Here is a 21,080-nt window from a genome sequence, read left to right as displayed (position 1 = left end):
TCTGCTTACTCCCTCGGAGAAAGAACAATAAAACAGAACTTGAAGAACACAGGTATCAATTCTTGGCTTATGACTTTCAAAAGCCTAGGCTTAGAGAAGGCCCAGATGACAGAAAATGAAGAATAGCAAAGTTTCACCACATCTCCCCCCATCTAATTCCTCAGCCTGTGAAGGAGAGAGGGTGAAGCTCAAGAGAACAAGGAGAGCTTTTAGATATTAACACAGATTTCTTGAAAAAGTGGTCCCGTACTCCCAAATCTCAGAGAAGTTTCAGGGATCTGACATCGTAGAAAACCTATGCCTCCCTTGGGTATAAACAGGGCGAGCAGGAGGAAACAATAATTCTCTAAGCCTTACACGGTATGGAAAGAGTGAGAATATTTCCCATGAGCGCAGAAGTAATGAGGACATGGAAAGAAATGTCTAGTCGTCAAGTTCACTCTTCTGCCAACTCCAACCTGCTGTAAATTTTAATTCTGGGATTTCCTTTGCATTCTTTTTAGAGTTTCCATTTCTCTACTGAGATTCCCTACTTGTCCATTGACAATTTCTCTAATTCTTTGAACATAATTATTAAATTCAAAATCCAAGTTATCTGAAAGTCGGTTTCTATTGACTTTTTTTTTTTTTTTTTTACATTTTGGTGGACTAGTTACCACCTTTAGGAAAGAGGAACTTCCTGGCAATGCTAGTGTCAGAACTGGATTAAGCAATGACATTCAGGGATGACAATAATCTAATGTCAAAGTAGTTGCTTGAGGTGAAGGAAGGTATTATTTTGATAGAAACGATGCATAATGTGTAATGATTTCCAATCTTCAAGTAAACATGTCAGTTGTAAAACCCTTGTGAAAAGCATAAGGATAGTATCTCCAATCCTCTTGATTGGCTTCAAACAACTCACATGACCTGCCCACTCATTAAAGAGTAGAACTGGAAGAGAATTTAAACCATTAACATCTAAGTCCCCGCCTCTACCAAGTAGGAAGATCATGTCCTCCAATGATGACAATTTTTTTCTAAACAAAAATCGCTTCCTTGCATTCTAATATAAAGGTAATACATACTTACAGAAAAATCAACCAAAACAGACAGGTATAAGGAAGAAAGTACCACTTAATTACTATTAATATTTTGTTGAACATCCTTATAGATGCTGTTCTATGCAAATCCTTATGCATATAAATACTGCACTCACACTGTCACCAACAACGGACCCATTTCTCTATGTCTTTGATCATACTAGATGTGCGCAATCTTTCCAAACTTTACCATCAAACAAAAAGTAAGACTTAAATTTTGTTGAGTGATTTGGTTCTCGTGCTGAGGATAAGGATCTGCCATGTACTTCTTTCTGGCTTTTAATGGGCAGTATGTGCAATATATAGTGGCCTGGAGCATAAATAAGATGGTTTGGCTACCATACTCCCAAATTTATTGCACTAACTCTGTGTGTCCTTGAGTAAGCCACTTCATCTTTCAATGCCTCCATTTCTTCACATACAAATGAAGGATTTGGAATAGGCATTCTTGAGCTTCTTCTCTGGCTATCAGTAGGGGAGTGATGGGGAATGCACCACGCAGATCTGCAGCAGGCCCCTTTGGGTGACTAACTTGATAGCCATGCCCAGCCCCTCTCCCTTCCCTGGTTCTACTCTAGAAGAGGCTGGAAAAACTCAGCAGCCCCTCTGTAGGCCTTTTTTGGAGTTAAGGGATGACAATGTGACCAAATTCTGGCTAAAAAGACAGAGGGAAGTCTATCTGGATGCTTCTAGAAAGCCTTTTGCTTTCCTGATGGAAGAAACAGGCACGAGAAAGCAAGCTCACTGGCACTGTCTCTCCTTTGCCCCTGGCTTCCAGGTAGACTTGATGTCTAGACCTGTAGCATAGTGTGTTGGCTTTGCATTGTGTTGGTGTAAGCAGCATCTGTTATCCAGAATCCTCCCATAGTTCCAGCATCAGCCACAAGGGAAATATTGCATGAGATCTGAGAGGCAGCAGCCAAGCAGCAGCCATGGTTTTTATGCTGTAAAGGACAACACAAGGTGTAAGGAACATTGGCAGTTTTCACACATTGTCACTGACCTGCTGCCTTACCTTGCTGGCATGAGCAGGAGCAAGCCTCACAGTTCCTCCTGCTCCCACCAGATCACCTCCTATGGTTTCTTAAAGTCCTAGGCCAAGTGCATCTGTAGCTCTGTAAAGGATGCCAGCATGTTTTGCAGGACACCTGTATTATTGAGGCTGGAGGTAGTGAGAGACACATGTAGATCCAGTCTGTCCTAAAGGACTTCAGTCATTCATGAATTCCAGTTTGTTCTCACAGATTCCAGTCTGTTCCTGCTATCATCCACATCCAACTTTCTACTCCGACTGCAATCCTGGCTGACCTATAGTGACTTCAGACTCAACACTAGAACCAAAGATAACAAACAGCCCTGCCAGGACTCCTCCACCAGGTCTCATCCTGCAAGGTCTAGTGCAGCACTGTCCAGTGATGATGGAAGTGTTTTATACCTGAGCTGCCCAGTATGATAGCCACAAGTCACATGTGGCTATTGAGCATTTGAAATGTACCTAGTGCCACAGAGGAGCTAAGTTGTTACACTTATTTAATGTTAATTAATTTAAATTTAAATAGCCAGATGTGGCTAGTGGCTACAATATTGATCAAGGCAGGCCTAGTGCCTAATAATAAATTTCATGTTTTTTAATCACTCGTAGTGGCTCTGCTTCTCTGGTTGAATCCTGACTGATACAGGCAGCAGCTGCTAGCTACATGGGAAAAGCATGGAGACACAAAGCCAGCATTACTAGGAATCACAGGGCTAGAAGAAGAAGCAGCCTGGCTCCTGGAAGTTCAACCAGCTTACAACCTTTGAACTTCTTAGTGAGAAAAAAAATAGATCCCCAGTGGGCAGTGAACTACAACTGTGTGCTTCCAATAAATCCGGCCTCTTTTCTTGGTGGCTTCTGCTTCCTGCCGTGAAGTGGTGTAGACCTTGTCTCGAATACTACAGGACACAGATGGTGTTCTTAGATCTCAATTTGAAAAAAAAAAAAGTATTCATGTATGCATAGGAATCATAAAATATAAATTTAAACTCATCTTTTGAACGATGAAAGTAACATCAATAGAACTATGAACAAGAACTGTTAGCTTTCTGCCCAAGCAATTCTCCTTTCCTTCATGTTTATCTTTGCTTTCTCTTGAAGAATGACCTAGAGGAAGTAACCCACCTTCCACAGTCCTTTGAGTTCATGGATACATAAATGAACACTATGAACTTTAGACTTTAAGAAGTGTGTATTAGTCAGGGTTTTCCAGAGAAACAGAGCTAGTGGGATGGATATATAGAGAGATATTTATTATAAAGTATCGACTCATGCAATTATGGAGGCTGAGAAGTCCCACAATCTGTCAAGTACAAGCTGGAGACCCAGTAAAGCTGGTGACAAAGTTTGAAGGTCTGAGAGTTGAAGAGCCAATGGTGTAGATTCCAGTCCTGGTCTGAAGGCCTGAAAACCATGAGTGCCAACAGCAGAAGATCAATGTCCCAACTCATGCAGTGAGGCAGAGAGTGAATTCCACCTTCCCCAACCTTTTTAGTTCTATTCAAGCCCTGATGGATTGGATGAAGCCCACCAACACTGATGAGGGCATGTGCTTTACTCAGTCCATCAACTCAAACACTAATCTCCTCCAGAAACACTTTCACAGACATACCCCGCCATCAAGTTTAACCAGCTACCTGGGCAGCCCATGGCCTAGTCAAGTCCACACATAAAATTAACCATCACATAGTGTTCCCCACATACAATGGCCCCACAAACACGAACTAAACAATTAGCAAAGTTATACGGCTCAATTCTAGAATTGAGGGTGTTAATCTGTTTTCTGTTAAGAAACTCTAGGCTCTATGTAAACTGAAACTGTATCAAGATGTTGACACTAAAATTAGAAATGGGAAGAAGTAGCTTTTAAACCACAACATTAATTGGGGGTAACTGACAAGCAAGATTAGACATGCACTTAAAGGAACAAATGTGATGATCCAGTTGCTATGTAGTGACAGCAAACTTATCAACCCTCCTACTCAGCACTACTCAGCAATCTAGCAACATGGAACATAGCAGAACTGCTAAACCAAACACACACACACACACACACACACACACACACACACACACACACACGTATGTATTCTGTCGAAATGCTGGAAGCAATTAAAAGGAGTAATTTGAACAAGTAATGCTGAGCAGCACAGCAATTAATTGGATACCGGCCCCCCAAGATTTATAGGGCCCACTCTAGTCTTCCTCTTGTCACATACATACCTTACCACAGGTGAGACACCCTCAGGGCACTACTCACCCAGACCCCATTCACCCTCCATTCTAGACCACCTTCCAGGTACCTGAGATCATGAAATTTCCTGCTCAAATATTGGTCCCATAACTTGCTTCCAGGGCTTGATCAGGCATCTTCCCTAGGTCCATCCAATCAAGGGTCAACTGCATGTTTGAGGTACACATTCCCAGGACCGAGGTGGCTTTTGGGAGAGAGCTTGGTTATCAAGAAGTATACTGTCCACATATTTCTGTGCAAGACTCCTTGTGGTGCAACACTGAGTCAGGGGTTAGGAAGACAAGGGGGCAGGGGCCTGGGGGAGGATCTTCAATTGCACTCTTGCTCTGGTATTCATAAAAATCAGGGGCCGGCCTGCCACCAGGTACCCATCCAAAGAAAAGCTACAGACAAATACATAGGAAAGGTTCAATAGTAGGTTTTTGTTGTGAGGGGCCTTATGAAAATTAAAAAGGTATAAATATATTTGGAAATAAGCACCGTGTAAATTTAGTGAATCTAAAAATCCCTTATTTAATAGTAAAACTGCAGTGCAGAATGCTATAAACAAGAATCATAGTGTTTTCCTATTAAGAAATACTTCTGATTTAAGTTTGATGTTTCCCCATTGCTTGGGGTGAGATGGGGGGAAAGTTGGAGTAGGGGAATAGTCAGAGATGGAGGCAAAGATTGGTGATAAGTTGTTACTGACCTGCAGAGTTTATAGCTTGAAAGAAAAACTGTAGGAGTTAAGATCCTCTTTCCTAGCAATCCATGCCATAAGAAGTTTAGGGATTGAGGTAGTGGCTGCTGATACGTGAAAACAGGCCTGTAAACTTTGCAAGCGATCCAGTAAATTATGCTTGTCCTAGTGAGACCCCCCACTCCACATTCCAATCCCCAGGCCAGAATCATCAAAGTTGGCAAAAAATATTCATGGAGAGTAAGCAGGTTATAGCAAGATAGGTTCTTGGGCAGGCAATTTGCTTCCTCCCACCTGATGACTGTCTTTCTTGCCAGTTCCCTAGGCAGATCAGACCCTTCACTTCCCAGTTGGCCTCCCTTCCCCAAGTGAATGTGATTTCTTACAGAACACAATTACCCATGTTGTCTGCCAAACTGGATTTTGTTTTGTTTTTAAGTATCAGCTCATTTTCACGACTATGCAATTATGACAACATGTGGTAGGAAACCATTACTGTCAGCTCCAGTCTGAAACTGGCCACTTACCAATACACTTTGCCAGGACCGAGTCTTTCTGGAGGGATACTACGTGGTTAATAGAACATGTAAAGATAAACGGCTAAACAAAATATCAACATTTTCTTACAGAGCCTCTGAGCTTAAGGACAGAACAGTGATGTGCAATGGTTTTCATGTATCCACAAACACAATTCTGTACAATTACAAGAAACATTCTTTTTTTTTTTTTTCTTTGATGGTTGCTTAACCAAGTGGTTATCCGTTATGCTGTTGACATAGGAAAAGGTGAAATGCTAGTAACCGAATCAAAGGGGCAGTGCAACAGGCCACTCGGCGGTGCCCATTGCGTGGTTTGATTCCTTGGATGGACACACTTGCTTTACACTTCCTCCCAATTTTTGTCCCAACCTTTTAGTGTATCTTCCTGGGAATGGTAAAAAACAAAGCAAAACATTTTGGTTTTACTTCAAGCTGCCTTTGGACTGTTATTCCCTTGTTCCGCTCATTTCATGGGATTGGATTCTCCTAACTTCGTTGTTTGGTGAGTCTCTTTGCTTTGCTCTTTGCCCCGATCTTCTGTGCATTCTGCGCCGACCCCGCAAGTGCTCCTGCACTCCCTCCCAGCCCGCTGCTGGGGCTTAATGCTTCCCAGCCGAGGTCAGACTGCCGTGCGCCTCGAGTACCCGCTGCCGAGGAAGCGAGAAACGCCTCTCCGGCCGGTTGAGGACAGCTCCAGTACACCGGCAACACGCGCGCCTCTGCCCAGTGCCGCGCCCAGCGGGTGTTCAGACGCCTTCTCTCCATCCCCGCCGGCGCGCCCCAGGCACTCGGAACGCCCCCACCAGTGTGACGCGTCCTGTCTCCCCGGCAGCTCGCGGACACTCGCACTTGCAAGGCCTGGCCAGCACTCCTGGGCCCGCCCCCCGACGGTGTAGGGGCGGAGACGACGGCTCCCCTAGGTTCTGGCTCCCGGCCTTGGCCTGAGCGGGTAGGCGCGGGATCCTCGAGCGCCGCTCGGATGCAGCAGCCGAGCCGCCACTCGGCGCGCGGCAGGAGACCCAGGGCAAGCCGCCGTCGGCGCGCTGGGTGCGGGAAGGGGGCTCTGGATTTCGGTCCCTCCCCTTTTACCTCTGAGTCTCGGAACGCTCCGGCTCTCAGATCTTCTTCCTCCCAGGTAAAGGCCGGGAGAGGCGGGCACGTCTCTTTTCCAGGCACCCCACCATGGGCAATGCCTCCAATGACTCCCGGCCTGAGGACTGCGAGACGCGACAGTGGCTTCCCCCGGGCGAAAGCCCAGCCATCAGCTCCGTGATGTTCTCGGCCGGGGTGCTGGGGAACCTCATAGCACTGGCGCTGCTGGCGCGCCGCTGGCGGGGGGACGCGGGGTGCAGCGCCGGCCGCAGGAGCTCCCTCTCCTTGTTCCACGTGCTGGTGACCGAGCTGGTGTTCACCGACCTGCTCGGGACCTGCCTCATCAGCCCGGTGGTACTAGCTTCTTACGCGCGAAACCAGACCTTGGTGGCACTGGCGCCCGAGAGCCGCGCGTGCACCTACTTCGCTTTCGCCATGACCTTCTTCAGCCTGGCCACGATGCTCATGCTCTTCGCCATGGCCCTGGAGCGCTACCTCTCGATCGGGCACCCCTACTTCTACCAGCGCCGCGTCTCGCGCTCCGGGGGCCTGGCCGTGCTGCCCGCCATCTATGCCGTCTCCCTGCTCTTCTGCTCACTGCCGCTGCTGGACTACGGGCAGTACGTCCAGTACTGCCCCGGAACCTGGTGCTTCATCCGGCACGGGCGGACCGCTTACCTGCAGCTGTACGCCACCCTGCTGCTGCTTCTCATCGTCGCGGTGCTCGCCTGCAACTTCAGTGTCATTCTCAACCTCATCCGCATGCACCGCCGAAGTCGGAGAAGCCGCTGTGGACCTTCCTTGGGCAGTGGCCGGGGCGGCCCCGGGGCCCGCAGGAGAGGGGAAAGGGTGTCCATGGCGGAGGAGACGGACCACCTCATTCTCCTGGCTATTATGACCATCACCTTCGCCGTCTGCTCCTTGCCTTTCACGGTAAGTCACTCCCTACGTTTCCACAGCCTGGCTCTGCTCAGCCTTTTCATGCGCTCCCCTGACGCCTCCACCCTTTCCACCACCCTACAAACTTTTTGCAACTTGTAAAAATATGTCCTAATTTGTAAAGATCTGTAGCCTTCCCCACTCGCTTCCCCTCCTCTTTAATCCACTTCCTTCCTCCCTCAATCCTGGCTTATGGGCGTTGCTAGGCTAGAGTTTCATATACGGTAATACAGACCGTCCGAAAGGGAGTCCTGGGCCTCAGCTAAGCCAGCCAATCTCCTCATCCTAGCCCTGTGCGGTGTCCTTTTCTCGCCGTTGCCTATCTTGGCTTAGTAATTGAGAAAGAGGCAGCCCTTTCCCCCTTAGGATGGCTGTCACTGTTCCAACCTGATGACCTAGAGCTGCAGTTTGCTGCCCTGTACCTCTCACCCACTGTTCTCCACTAGTTCTCCAGGCTTGCCTTCTGTTCCTGCCAGGGCAAAATGTAGTACCCAACCCATAACAATCCAGCTGCCATTGAAAATGGTCCCAGATGAGAAAGGTCCCTGATGCAGAAATTTAGAGCATTTGTTATTTGTCCTAAAAGTCCAACAAACATCTAGTTTATAGGTTTCCCAATTTATATATTTGAATGTAACTCTTTGTGGCCATGAAAGTTTATAAAACCATAATGATAACTAGAGGAAATACTTGGAGGAACACCTTGCTAAGCATTTGTAATATCTTGCAAAACACCCTCTTATTGTCACTGTCAGAAATACACGTAGGTGTCCTTCAGCTTACAGTCAGGCACTTGAGCACAAAGCTACATGCAGGAATGGCTGGTCCATCTCAGGAAGGGAAGAGTGGGGCTACCTGGGGGGCTGAAGGACAAGAGATCAAGTCCTGGCATCATGCTGCCAGGATTTGGGGCAACTTTAGCAGTTAGTTTATGCTAACTAACTGCTAAATGACATGAGGCTGTGAGTTCGAGTCTCCTGAAGTGTAACTTTTTAGCTGAGCCTGGAATATGTCCGAGAATGTGCTGGCCTCTTACAGGGGCTAGGAATTGGGAGCTGTGGCAACTTCACTTCCTAATCTTCAGAAGAGTTAGACTGCTGCTGCAGCATCAAAGCAGTTAATAGTGACTTTCACCTGCCACAATCTTGGAGAAAATAAGAGAGATGGGCAGGGCCTACTATTAACAGGTCTGACCTGTAAAAGCTGGAGGAGAAGTAACTTTATCCTATCTCCTGCCTCCATTACTGCTTCTTATATCTTCATGTGCTCATCCTCAGGGATGGGAAGGGACACAGGGTCCCAAAAGCCTGAATATGATTCTCTCCTCCCCAGCCCAGTTAACTCCCTTTCTTAGCTATGTTCTCTTCTCCCTGGTCCTCACTGTCCTCACCCTTCTACCCCATCCTCTGTTAGGGCAGAAACTGTTCTGAATTGGTTGCTTTGAGGGAATGAGATGGAATATTCAAAGACGCCCTCTTATAAAATGAAGTCGTACTGTGGGAGGCTGCATCTCCCATACCACTCTGAGCAGGGGAGTTTATGCAACAGAAACGCTGTGATGTAGAAATCCACATGGCTTACACGCTATTGATTTATTTTACTAGTAGGAGCTTTTGATTATATTAGGAGCTAAATCGGCTTTTGAAGGTCAGGACTAGGATGCAGTACATATATCTATGAAAGGAAGCATTTCAAGTTCCAATAAACAGCTTTGCATTCAGCTCGGGGATCAGAAACTATTCCTGAAAGACTGTCTTAGGGTGGTGGGAGTTAAGATATCAGTTCTTAGGGTTTTATCTGTCATTTGTGAGTATATTTATAAAAATATCCCCCACCATCAGCTACTTAAATAGCCTAGGAATGGGTTTGGGGTGATAACACACTTGTGAAAATGATTTTTAGTCTCTTTCCTACATGAGCAAGAGGAAAAAGGTCTCCTCTTTGACCATGACTGACCCATTGCCTAAACTGTATTTTTTTTAGATAAAGGCAGTGGTTTCCAACAGGTTGTCCTGTTTTCATGTAAATAGGCCTTTTACCATGAGAACTCCATCACTGCCATATGTTTTTGTAAATTCAAATACATGTGTGTGGATATAGATATAGATATAGATATAGATATAGATATAGATATAGATAGATATAGATATAGAAATTGTTTTCCCTCCCTCCGTTAATATTAGGCCAAGGGCTGCTCCAGAGTTGCCAGATAGAAGGGGCTTAGTGACAGAAGTCTGGCTAAAAGGTGTTGAGGGAGCAGGAGCTTTGCTTTGAAGCTGTGTTTTTATTTCTATTTCCTGTTTATGGCTTAGCGGGGCCAGATGGAGACTATGAAGGGGCTTTTGCTCCCCCAAGCCACCCGTAAGCATTGACACTATCAGCAAATTCCTTTTGCTTCTGCATATATTCATGGCAAAGATTCCCAAAGAGCCGGAGAAAATCTTAGTGTGAAAATAATCAGAAAGCCAGCCTCCCTGACTTCTGTTCTTGGAACTACCATGACACCATATCCAGATGAACTCGACACAAAATGGAAATGTGAAGCATTGTCACCTCTTAATAAGAAAATTTATATTGACAACTGATGGCTTTTATTTTGTCAATAGATTATTGGGAATAATTGCTAGTATATTTCACTTACATAGCACTTTAAGCTTTACGAAATGCTGTACTATCTTGATTTTAAGTTATTTCTTGAAGGGCTTATCTGAAAATTCAAGCTCATGGCTACTGTTTGGTTCATACATTCTGCTGTCCAGAATCCTTGGCATGTGCCTCCAGGGGAAGTTGCTTTTTCCTCCAAGTCCTTTTCTTCTACTTGGCCTACACTAAAATTGTGGTCAGAAGTGGCCTATACCAATCTCACACCTGAAGCAGGAATCATTTCCACATGTCCTAACAGGGGGCTCTAGAAGCAAAGGTTTATGGCTGCCTTCAGAAGTGTTTCTGCTTCTCTAACGGAGTGCACGTGATCTGATAGAAATACAATGTGCACCACAAATGCAAGCCACAAACGGAATTTTAAATTTTCTAGTAGTCATATAACAAAAAGTAAAAAGAAACAGAGAAAATTAATTGAATTATATACTTTATTTAACCCAATATATCTAAAATATTATCAATTCAAAATATTAGTTATGTAAAATAATTATTAATAAGCTATTCCAAGTAAGTTTCTCCTTTGTATCCCAGAAAATAGTAGCCATCTACTTTATCTCTTCCCACTCCTTGCTCAGGATAGCAAGATGCTTTCTATGTCCCTCTAAAGTGGACGAAACCACTGGCAACAAGGAGGACAGCTGTACCCAGTGGGACACCAGTCTATTCCACAGCACTCCAGTAGTGGACAGAGGAGGGAATGGGGGAATTCAGAAACCTGGAACTACTAAGGTCAGCCATCGTCCCAAGGTTTGGGCAGGTTGGAATTACTGCTTCCTCCAAAGATGCCAGTCTAGGGCTTCCAAAATTTTGGAAGTAAAACTGTAAATTTTTTTTAAAGGCCCAGTCCCTTCAAGTGAAGTCCAATTCAACCTCATATATCATTATTATCAACCACAAAATAAGACTTTTGAATGCTAACTTTTGCATTAACCCATTATCTTCACAACACCATAGGAAATAGTATGATGATTTCTATTGTACAGACGAGGCAAATGACTCACCCTGTGTCCCACAGCTAATGGGTGGTGGAACTGGGATTCAAAGCTAGGCAGTTTAAGCACTGAGCCAATTAACCTAACCACAACACTATCCAAGAGAAAGTATTCATGTCAGGGGTAACAGATGAGAAGATTAACTAAGATTTCATAAAAGAGCTGTGAGACTGTTACAAATATCTGGACACTTTGCCTCTTAATTCCAACTAGTTAGCTTTAAAAATAAAATGGCAAGGACCTTTTTTCTTCGTGTCAGCTCAAGGGAGCTGAGCCGGGACCACGTATGTGGTTCCCTTTCTTTTCTCCACAGACCTATGAAACAAAAAGCTGAGACTCAGATTCTAGGAGATTGGCTAATGTAAATGCTGGTCTAAATTAAGAAATAATCAGATTATCCCTCACATAAAATCTTTCATCAGAACAAATAAAACATCTCTTAAGTGATCAAAAACCATGTGGTATTTGGGAAATGACATTGTTTTGGCTGCCCAATACGAAATTCTGCATGGAACCAACAACATATTCCAAACTGTTTATTCACTAAAGGGATATTGTATAAATTAATAAATTCCTCCTTATGTTAATCAGCTATTGCCATCATTTTACAGAGATAAATAGAAACTCTCTTCCTGAAATGGAACAGAACACAGGAAATATATGACATCTCTATTCTTGCCTCAGATATTGGTTGTGTCTTCATATCCAACTCATATCAAGCCCCTTTCTCACCACTTTTCTAATTGTGGATAGCTTCTGGCCATTTTAAACTGTTTTCCACATGCCATGAGGATAAAGTGCTTAGGCATTTTTATTCAGTTCTAAAATTTTAAGAGTAAACCATTGACTCATACTAAAAGTTCTCCAATTTTAGAAGTTACTTAGGGTTATAACTTCTAGGTAAATCTGATTAGTGGAAATCTGACCTTGGCAATACAAAACAAACTCCAGTAAACAGTACTAGAGTTTCTTGTTCATTTGTGGTACTCATTATGTAAAATATAACATGAATGGGAGTTGAAAAGCTGATATAACATTGGTAGATTACATACCTGCAAAATATAACAATTCTGGTAGGAATGAAAAGAACTCCAGACATCTCTAAGTATAACCACAATGAACTTTGCCTGGTGATAGTTTAAGTTAATGTCCATAAACAACTGGAAGGCCCTTTATCATTTAAACATCATTAATGATGTGTTTGGGGATAGATGAGACAGTTTTAATGCATATGATCTTTTAAGAGAAAGTTCCTCTATATGAGTGTTTTCACTTGACGTCTTTTCTCCTTTGCCATTTGATATTATGAATACTGATTTGAATAAAAACACAATTACACTGGTTTTAAAAATGTAAACAGAAAGAACCTTATTTCTTTCCCCAAAAGAGAATTTGTGCATTATGTCCACACCTTTGGTCAAGTGGGTCCTCACTGCTATCTCAGATGGTTTAGGCCAGGTTCTCAGCTTAAAGAGAAACAGCTTCTGGAGATGGTATATTTCTTCTTTGGCATATCAAAAACCAATCACAGTATTAAGTTTAAAAAAAGAATAGAAATGGTGAGACAGTGTTTCGGGAAGGCAATCAACAGGTCTCTTTCCAGCTAGAAGCTTAAGACCCAGTTAATCTGCAACTTGGTCTGCTCAGTTGGCTTCTCCTGACCTATTTTGAAGTTTCTGACCCTCTACTCCCTGTCCTTATCTTGAGCTCAAGTCCATTGTGCCTCAGTTTACATTATCAAGGTATACTAAGCTCCATTTTTCTGAGAATATTTTGCTACCTAAAACTGCCCCTAACAGAAAACTAAACCTAAGAACCTTGCAGCTGGGACATACATGTGATGGGAAGGGCCAGGGATCCTGTAAGTACATTTAGAAAAGGCCGAAAGTTCCTCTAGAGCAGGGTCCATAACCTGTGCTGCATGGAAAGTGCATGGGTTTTCTGCCTGAAATCATTTGCAAAAATGTTTATATGAGTTTATATGTTTGTATGAGTTGTGGGTAGATGGTTCGTAGTATCCATCAGTTTGTCAGAGAGTTAAGAGCCATCATCTTGGAATAAATAGGCCCAGAGATCTAAACCTTAGCATTTGCTCTTTTTTTGTTTCCAGTTCTGAGAAGCACAAAGCAAAGGACACTCTAGTCCTGGAGCCACATGGATCTGGTTTTTCCTACTGAAGGAAAATAGGCTTCTGTTTCCCTCTACCACAAAGCACCTGTGATTCGGGCAAAGGAATTTCATTAAAGCATCATATACCTGAAAAATAATCTCCCCACAAATTTTTTTTTTTAAAGAATAAATTAGGCAAAGTCTATAGTCAGGACATCTTAGTGTCTTTCAGAAGGCAGATAACCATATAACAATCTATGCTTGCAATTTAACTGTGGAAAAGTGTGGGGGAAAAAGAAGTCCCAGTGAAAGCTAAGTAGCTACTTAGCAACAGCCATGGCTTTTCAGTCCATAAACAGGAACCATGATATCCATAAACCTTTGTGACATCTTTGAAGAGAAATCTCCTCCAAACCCATAATGTGGTCAGACATTTGTGAATTTCATGCGAAGCTTTACATTACAGGCTTTTTATATAGACGGCAGCAGAGTATGTAGCGGCTGAAAGCAAAGTTTGGTGTCCCATGGATTCAGTTTGACTCCACATTTTCTCTACTTACCCAGACTGTAATTCTATGCAAAGTAATTGACCTTCTAATTGACCTTCATTTCCTTCTAACATTGGAATAATAATACTTTGTAGGTTTGTGTAAATATTAAACAAAATATGCCTTATAAATTGCTTGGCACCATGCCTAACATACAGTAGGTGTTTAATAAATGTTAGCTGCTATCTCTAGGGGATTCCATTTCCAAGGGAAAATCAGGTTGTATATTAATGATCAGGAAATGAATTCTGAAAGCTCAAAGTCTTTTGTTTGAGTGACTAGGCCTAAGTGGGCCTTTTGTTTTTAAGTGTGATAAATGAATAATTTTAAACTATTCCAGGTTTTAGATAAGGTTCTAAAGGGATGTCTCACACCCTGGCTGCTGCACATTAAAATTACCTGGAGGAGTTTGCAAACCCTGATACCCATGGCTCAGCCTAGACTAATTAAGTCAGAGTCTCTGGGTTCTGGGGGAACGCACCCCCAATATTTCAACATATGTTCTTTCTATTTTCCCTAAGTGTTGGCTGGCTGAGAAATAAAGAGGAAAGAGTATGAAGAGAGGAATTTTACAGCTGGGCCGCCAGGGGTGACATCACATATTGAGAGGACCATCATGCCCACCTGAGCTGCAAAACCAACAAGTTTTTATTAAGGATTTCAAAAGGGGAGGGGGTGCAAGAACAGGGAGTAGGTCACAAAGATCACATGCTTCAAAGGGCAAAAAGGAGAACAAAGATCACATGCTTCTGAGGAAACAGGACAAGGGCAAAATCAAAAACTCCTGATAAGGGTCCAAGAAAGATCATAAGGCAAAGGGCAAAAGCAGAATTACTGATAAGGGTCTATGTTCAGTGGTGCACATATTGTCTTGATAAACATCATAAACAACAGAAAACAGGGTTCGAGAGCAGAGAACCAGTCTGACCTCAAATTTACCAGGGCGGGGTTTTTTTCCCCACCCTAATAAACCTGAGGGTACTGCAGGAGATGAGGGTGTATTTCAGTCCTTATCTCAACTGCATAAAACAGACACACCCAGCACGGCCGTTTATAGCCCTCCCTCCGGAATGCATTCCTTCCCCAGGGTATTAATTATTAATATTCCTTGCTAGGAAAAGAATTTAGCAATATCTTCCCTACTTGCATGTCCATTTATAGGCTCTCTGCAAGAAAAAAATGGCTCTATTTTGCCTGACCCTGCAGGCATTCAGACCTTATGGTTGTCTTCCCTTGTTCCCTGAAAATCACTGTTATTCTGTTCTTTTTCAGGATGCACTGATTTCATATTGTTCAAACACACATGTTTTACAATCAATTTATACAGTTAACACAAATATCATAGTGGTCCTGAGGTGATGTACATCCTCAACTTATGAAGATAACAGGATTAAGAGATTAAAGTAAGACAGGTGTAAGAAATTATAAGAATATTATTTGAGAACTGATGAATGTCCATGAAATATTCACGATTTATGTTCCTCTGCTGCAGCTCCGGCCAGTCCCTCTGTTCAGGGTCCCTGACTTCCCACAACATCTGGGGAAGGGAGAAATGCCTCAGAATATTTGTATGTATGTATGTATGTATGTACGTATGTATGTATTTTGAGACGGAGTCTCACTCTGTCACCCAGGCTGAAGTGCAGTGGTGCGATCTCGGCTCACTGCAACCTCTGCCTCCTAGGTTCAAGCAATCCTTCCCCTCAGCCTCCCAAGTAGCTGGGATTATAGGTGCCCACCACCACGCCTGGTTAATTTTTGTATTTTTTAGTAGAGATGGAATTTCACCATGTTGGCCAGGCTGGTCTTGAACTTCTGACCTCAGGTGACCTGCCTGCCTCAGCCTCCCAAAGTGCTGGGATTACAGGTATGAGCCACTGTGCCCAACCTATTTTTAAAGCTCCTCGGGTGATTTAAATGATCAGCCAAATAAAAAGCCCTCATTTGCTCTAAAATTCTGAACCCATTTTGTAGTTGCATTAAAGATAGAAAAGTACCTCAAAAGAATGTACCTGGTCAGTGCCAAAATGAAGCTTCCTATGGGAGGCTGCTTCTATACATGACAATGCTAAAATAGCACTAATTCTCATCTGTGCCACTTTGTAAATGTCACAACAAGGCTCTACCTTCTTAACAAAGCCCTGTAGAGGGAGCCTGCCCTAAGGAATTAAAATTCACTGATTCTTTGGGATTAGCACTTGGTATTTTTCTCATATATTGGTAGTGCACACAAAAAGATGGATAATTTCTACCAACCTCTGAAACTGAATTGCTGAATATCACTGACATATTATTAATTATCTTATATCCTTTGTGACATCCTTTAATTCAAAACTCAGGACTGGCTGGAGGGAGAGGAGAATGGGCAGTTACTATTTAATGGGTACAGAGTTTCAATTTGGGATGATTAAAATAATTCTGGAGATGGTAGTGATGGTTGCTGTTCCTTGTGCTTCTATGTGGATGCAGTCAAGTGCATCCACAAGAGGAGACACAGGAGACGTTCAGGAAAACACAGACATGGCAGATCGCTCAGGGCCACATGAAAAAGCATCGGTTTCAGTCAGGAGGCAGAGGGGCAGGAGGATGGGGAGGATCTGGGCCAAGACTTTATTGGAGTTTCCACAAGAAAGGCAGAGCAGGGTAAACAGTTTAGGGTTGGTTAGGTGGAATAATTTCAGCAGGCTCTAAGCTATAGGGGTGGTCCCTAGTTGCCTGATACCTGGCACTGGAATGATTAAAGCAGAAGAATAAATACTTCCTCTCGGTGTATGGGCTAGATAGAAGAGTTCTGGCCCTGGATAGGTTAGTCTGTATATCACAGATATGCTCCCAGCCTAACTCTTTGCTGTCTCTACAAATTAGCCCCTAGAGGGGCAGTCTCTCCCGGCCAAGAAGAATGTAAGATGTCAAAACATAATATGCAGAAAAGTGAAAATATAAAAAATATGATTGCACCACAATGTAAATGTATTTAATGTATAGCTGAAAATGGCAAAATGGTAAATTTTATGTTATATTTATTTTACTACAACTTTTTAAAATCCCAGTATCCATAAGATCAAAAATATAGTAATCTAGGCAAAAGACAAGAATCAAAAGAAAAAAATGGAGAGGTAGAAGACAAAACTTACATCAAGAATTTTGAGGGTCACTGAAGTATGTCTCTTCTCCAAGTATAAAGAAGGAACTGGCTGGGTGCAGTGACTCACGCCTGTAATCCCAGCACTTCAGGAGGCCAAGGCAGGCAGATCTTCAGGTCAGGAGTTCGAGACCTGCCTGTCCAACAGGGTGAAACCCCATCTCTACTAAAAATACAAAAATTAGCCAGGCGTGGTCGTGGGTGCCTGTAATCCCAGCTACTCAGGAGGCTGAGGCAGGAGAATCACTTGAATCCAGGAGGCAAAGGTTGCAGTGAGCCGAGATCACACCACTGTACTCCATCCTGGGTGACAGAGAGAGACTCCGTCTCAAAAAAAAAAAAAAAAAACTGTCTTCTACAAAATATTGGTCACCTCCCAAAGTGCAAATTTTAAGCAATTCTCAAAATTACCCAGCACAGTAGATGAAAAGGAAAGGAAACAGTACAGAATTGCTTCATCCTCTACAACCATTTTTCACTTCTCATTATTCTGTCACGCTCTAAAGACATTCAGGAACTCTGATGTGGGTTATTCTCCCCTGAAAACCTGACTCATCTTAATGTGTGAAGCTGCAACACCAGAGGGCTATGCCTTTTCTGCACTTCTCTACTGGCCAATTCAGTGTGAGTATGTTCTCTGGCTAAACTAGATCATCAACTCAGCTGCAGGCCCTTTCTATCGGAGTGATCAGTTATGCATCACGTGCACACGTGTGTGTGCATATGTAATCACTAATGTGTTTTAATCTATAGACCTATGTGCATCATTATCCTGAATTTCTTACCTCCAAATCACTCCTTTCACACACCAGCCTGTATAGTTTTCATCCAAAATAGTTTAACTGACAGGAAAACTATTGCTCCATTGCATCTCCTCACCTAGCTTTCCCGTTCTCTCTGTAATCTGGGAAATCTACCGTCAATTCTTTTTCCTCACTCATCTGCCAAATCTTTTCTCCATTCCCTATGCCAAGATTCTCCAGCATAAACACCTATGGCTGCCAAACCTTTCTGCCCTTGTCCTAACGTAAACAAACTGAAGATGACTACCCTTTGCCCTCTCTGCAATCTGCTTTGTATATCCAGTTGCCAGATGCCTGCGGAGTAAGTACTAGGAGAAAGGAAACAAACTGCTCCTTCTTCTGCAGAAAGGGAGCGAAGAAAAGAGGGGCTAGGTCTCTAAAGCCATTGGTAAGAAAGACCCTGGAGCCTTATAAAGCACTGGTTTTCAATGACTAGGTGTGATCTCCTTTGTTTTCCTCTTTTCTGTGAATTTTGTGGAAGTGTGATCTTTATCAAGATGCACTATTCCATTCCTTCCAACCTGCCCAAACATTTATGTTGCTCCCTAAATATCTAAGAAATTGTTTGAGAGCTGGTAGAGCAGTTTGGTCCACATGTAAAGATGTGTCAGCTTTCCAGTGTTCAGGACATTGTTCTGGGGCCTTTGCTAATACAGGCCTGCATGTAGCATACAGTGAGCACTGCACTACCATCAGGAGAGTTGGAATTTGCATCCTGATTTGGCCACTAATCAGCTCTGGGTACTTGAGTAAATTATCTAATTTCCTATACCCCAGTGTCTGCATTTGTAAAATGGAGATAATAACAATGAACACTGTGGAGCACTTAGGATGTGAGCACTGATTTAAGTAGCTTACACATATCACTTCCTATCATCCTTTCAGCAACTCTGTGAAGTGGGTGTGTTATTATTATCACCCATTTTAAAGATGTCAAAACTGAGGAAGAAAGGTGCATTATTAATATCTTGCCATTGGTCCCAAACTATATACAGAGCTAGGATTCAAACCCAGTCCAAAGGCCAGAACTCATACTCCCCCTGAGGGTGTTCCATTGCAGACCCTGTCTTACTGAATTGCGATCATTAGATTTAGTATTTGGAAGTAAATGTAACATGTTATTAATTTTCCTGAAGTTCACTTCCCTATCTGTTAAAAAGAGACCATCTCTAAGTTTCAGAGTTTCTCTAAGGAGTAGAGATAAAGCAGGGTTAGTACCCAGAACAATTCATGACACATATATTAGGTTATTGATACATTGGAGCTACTAATATTATCATTATTATTTATATTATTAAAAGATTCTATTCTAGGTGACAAGAAAAGTTTATTTCTGTCCATTCCCAGTGACACCAGAACATTGTGCATAGTGTTAATGTTAATTGCATTCCACAGAAAACATGCTTGCTTTCATTGAGTTCAAAGGGAAAAAATACATTCATTATGTTACAGTTTACATGAGGAAGAAAGGTGAGATTCCCACCACCCACCTTTCGTTCCCCACCACTGCCACAGACAAAACATGGTTTTGCTTTTAAATCTCAAGACATAACATAGGATCTAAGCCTGTCTACTGCTACGATGTAAAACTAACATCATTTTTCCCCTTTGCTTCTTATAGATTTTTGCATATATGAATGAAACCTCTTCCAGAAAGGAAAAGTGGGACCTCCAAGCTCTTAGGTTTTTATCAATTAATTCAATAATTGACCCTTGGGTCTTTGCCATCCTTAGGCCTCCTGTGCTGAGACTAATGCGTTCAGTCCTCTGTTGTCGGATTTCATTAAGAACACAAGATACGATACAAACTTCCTGTTCTACACAGTCAGATGCCAGTAAACAGGCTGACCTTTTAGGTCAGTAGTTTAAAAGTTCTTAGTTATATAGCATCTGGAAGATCATTTTGAAATTGTTCCTTGGAGAAATGAAAACTGTGTAAACAAAATGAAGCTGCCCTAATAAAAAGGAGTATACAAACATTTAAGCTGTGGTCAAGGCTACAGACCTGCTGACAAGGCACTTCATGTAAAGTGTCAGAAGGAGCTACAAAACCTACCCTCAATGAGCATAGTACTTGGCCTTTGGAGGAACAATCGACTGCACTGAAGATCCAGTTGCCTTTTGATTTAAGCTTTCCTGTTGAATGACAAAGCATGTGGTTTTGTAATTTGTTTGAAACCCCAAATAGTGACTGTATTTTCTATTTTAATCTTGCTACTACCGTTATAAATGTGTAGCGTACAGCCAGACCAGATTAAACTTCATATGTAGTCTCTAGGAAGTCGATATGTGGAAGCAACCAAGCCTGCTGTGTTGTGATCACTTAGTGAACACTTTATTTGAACAATGAAGTTGAAAATCATAGGCACTGTTTACTGTGATGTTTGTGTATGTGGGAGTCACTACAGTACTATTCTTACAAGAGTGGACTCAGTCAGTTAACATCAGTTTTGTTTATTCATCCTCCTGGAACTACAGGTCAAGTTGTCAGGTTATTTATTTTATAACATCCATATGCTAATAGTGATCAAAAAGACTTTAGGAATGGTTCTCTCAACAAGAAATAATAGAAATGTCTCAAGACAGTTAATTCTCATTAATACTCTTTATTTATCCTATTTCTGGGGGAGGATATACGTGGCCATGTAGGAAGCCAGATATTAGGATTAAAAACTGAAAAATTTGGTTCATTCTTCAGATATACTGGAATGCTTTTAATGTTGATATTGGGGCCATGAGTAAAATAGACTTTATAAGACAACTGTGTTGTACCAAAATTCATCTGTCTATACTTTATTTAGGGAACATGGTTTGACTCATCTTATATGGGAAACCATGTAGCAGTGAGTCATATCTTAATATATTTCTAAATGTTTGGCATGTAAATGTAAACTCAGCATCAAAATATTTCAGTGAATTTGCACTGTTTAATCACAGTTACTGTGTAAACTCATCTGAAATGTTACAAAAATAAACTATAAAACAAAAATTTGAAAATGGAATAGTATTTTATGAAGTCCCTCAAATAACATTTTGCAATTAATATAAACATAGTACTGTTTAAATGAGATCAAAGTGGAAAAATTATATTTAATTTGGCAGATTTGTAAAGTGTGGTTGCCAGGTTTTAAAAGTGTGGTTGCAAATTAGAGTTTAAAATATTCATTATAATACTTGGTATTAGAAGATATTTTTTTCCTCCAG

At 42.3% G+C, this 21,080-nt stretch overlaps 1 protein-coding gene across 1 annotated transcript; it reads left to right on the top strand.

Annotated features, from left to right (window-relative positions):
* The first annotated feature begins 6,483 nt into the window (after positions 1-6,483).
* PTGER2 (prostaglandin E receptor 2) lies at positions 6,484-20,873 on the top strand. The gene is made up of 2 exons (XM_023222660.2): positions 6,484-7,615; positions 19,498-20,873. Exons 1-2 carry the CDS (start codon positions 6,773-6,775, stop codon positions 19,738-19,740), a joined length of 1,086 nt encoding a protein of 361 aa, XP_023078428.1. The 5' UTR covers positions 6,484-6,772; the 3' UTR covers positions 19,741-20,873.
* The last annotated feature ends 207 nt before the right edge of the window (positions 20,874-21,080 follow it).

The sequence above is a fragment of the Piliocolobus tephrosceles genome, chromosome 6 (assembly GCF_002776525.5).
Source record: "Piliocolobus tephrosceles isolate RC106 chromosome 6, ASM277652v3, whole genome shotgun sequence".
Classification (NCBI taxonomy): domain Eukaryota; kingdom Metazoa; phylum Chordata; class Mammalia; order Primates; family Cercopithecidae; genus Piliocolobus; species Piliocolobus tephrosceles.
Note: the sequence above shows the minus strand (reverse complement) of the source record. Positions and strands in the feature narration are given on the sequence as shown.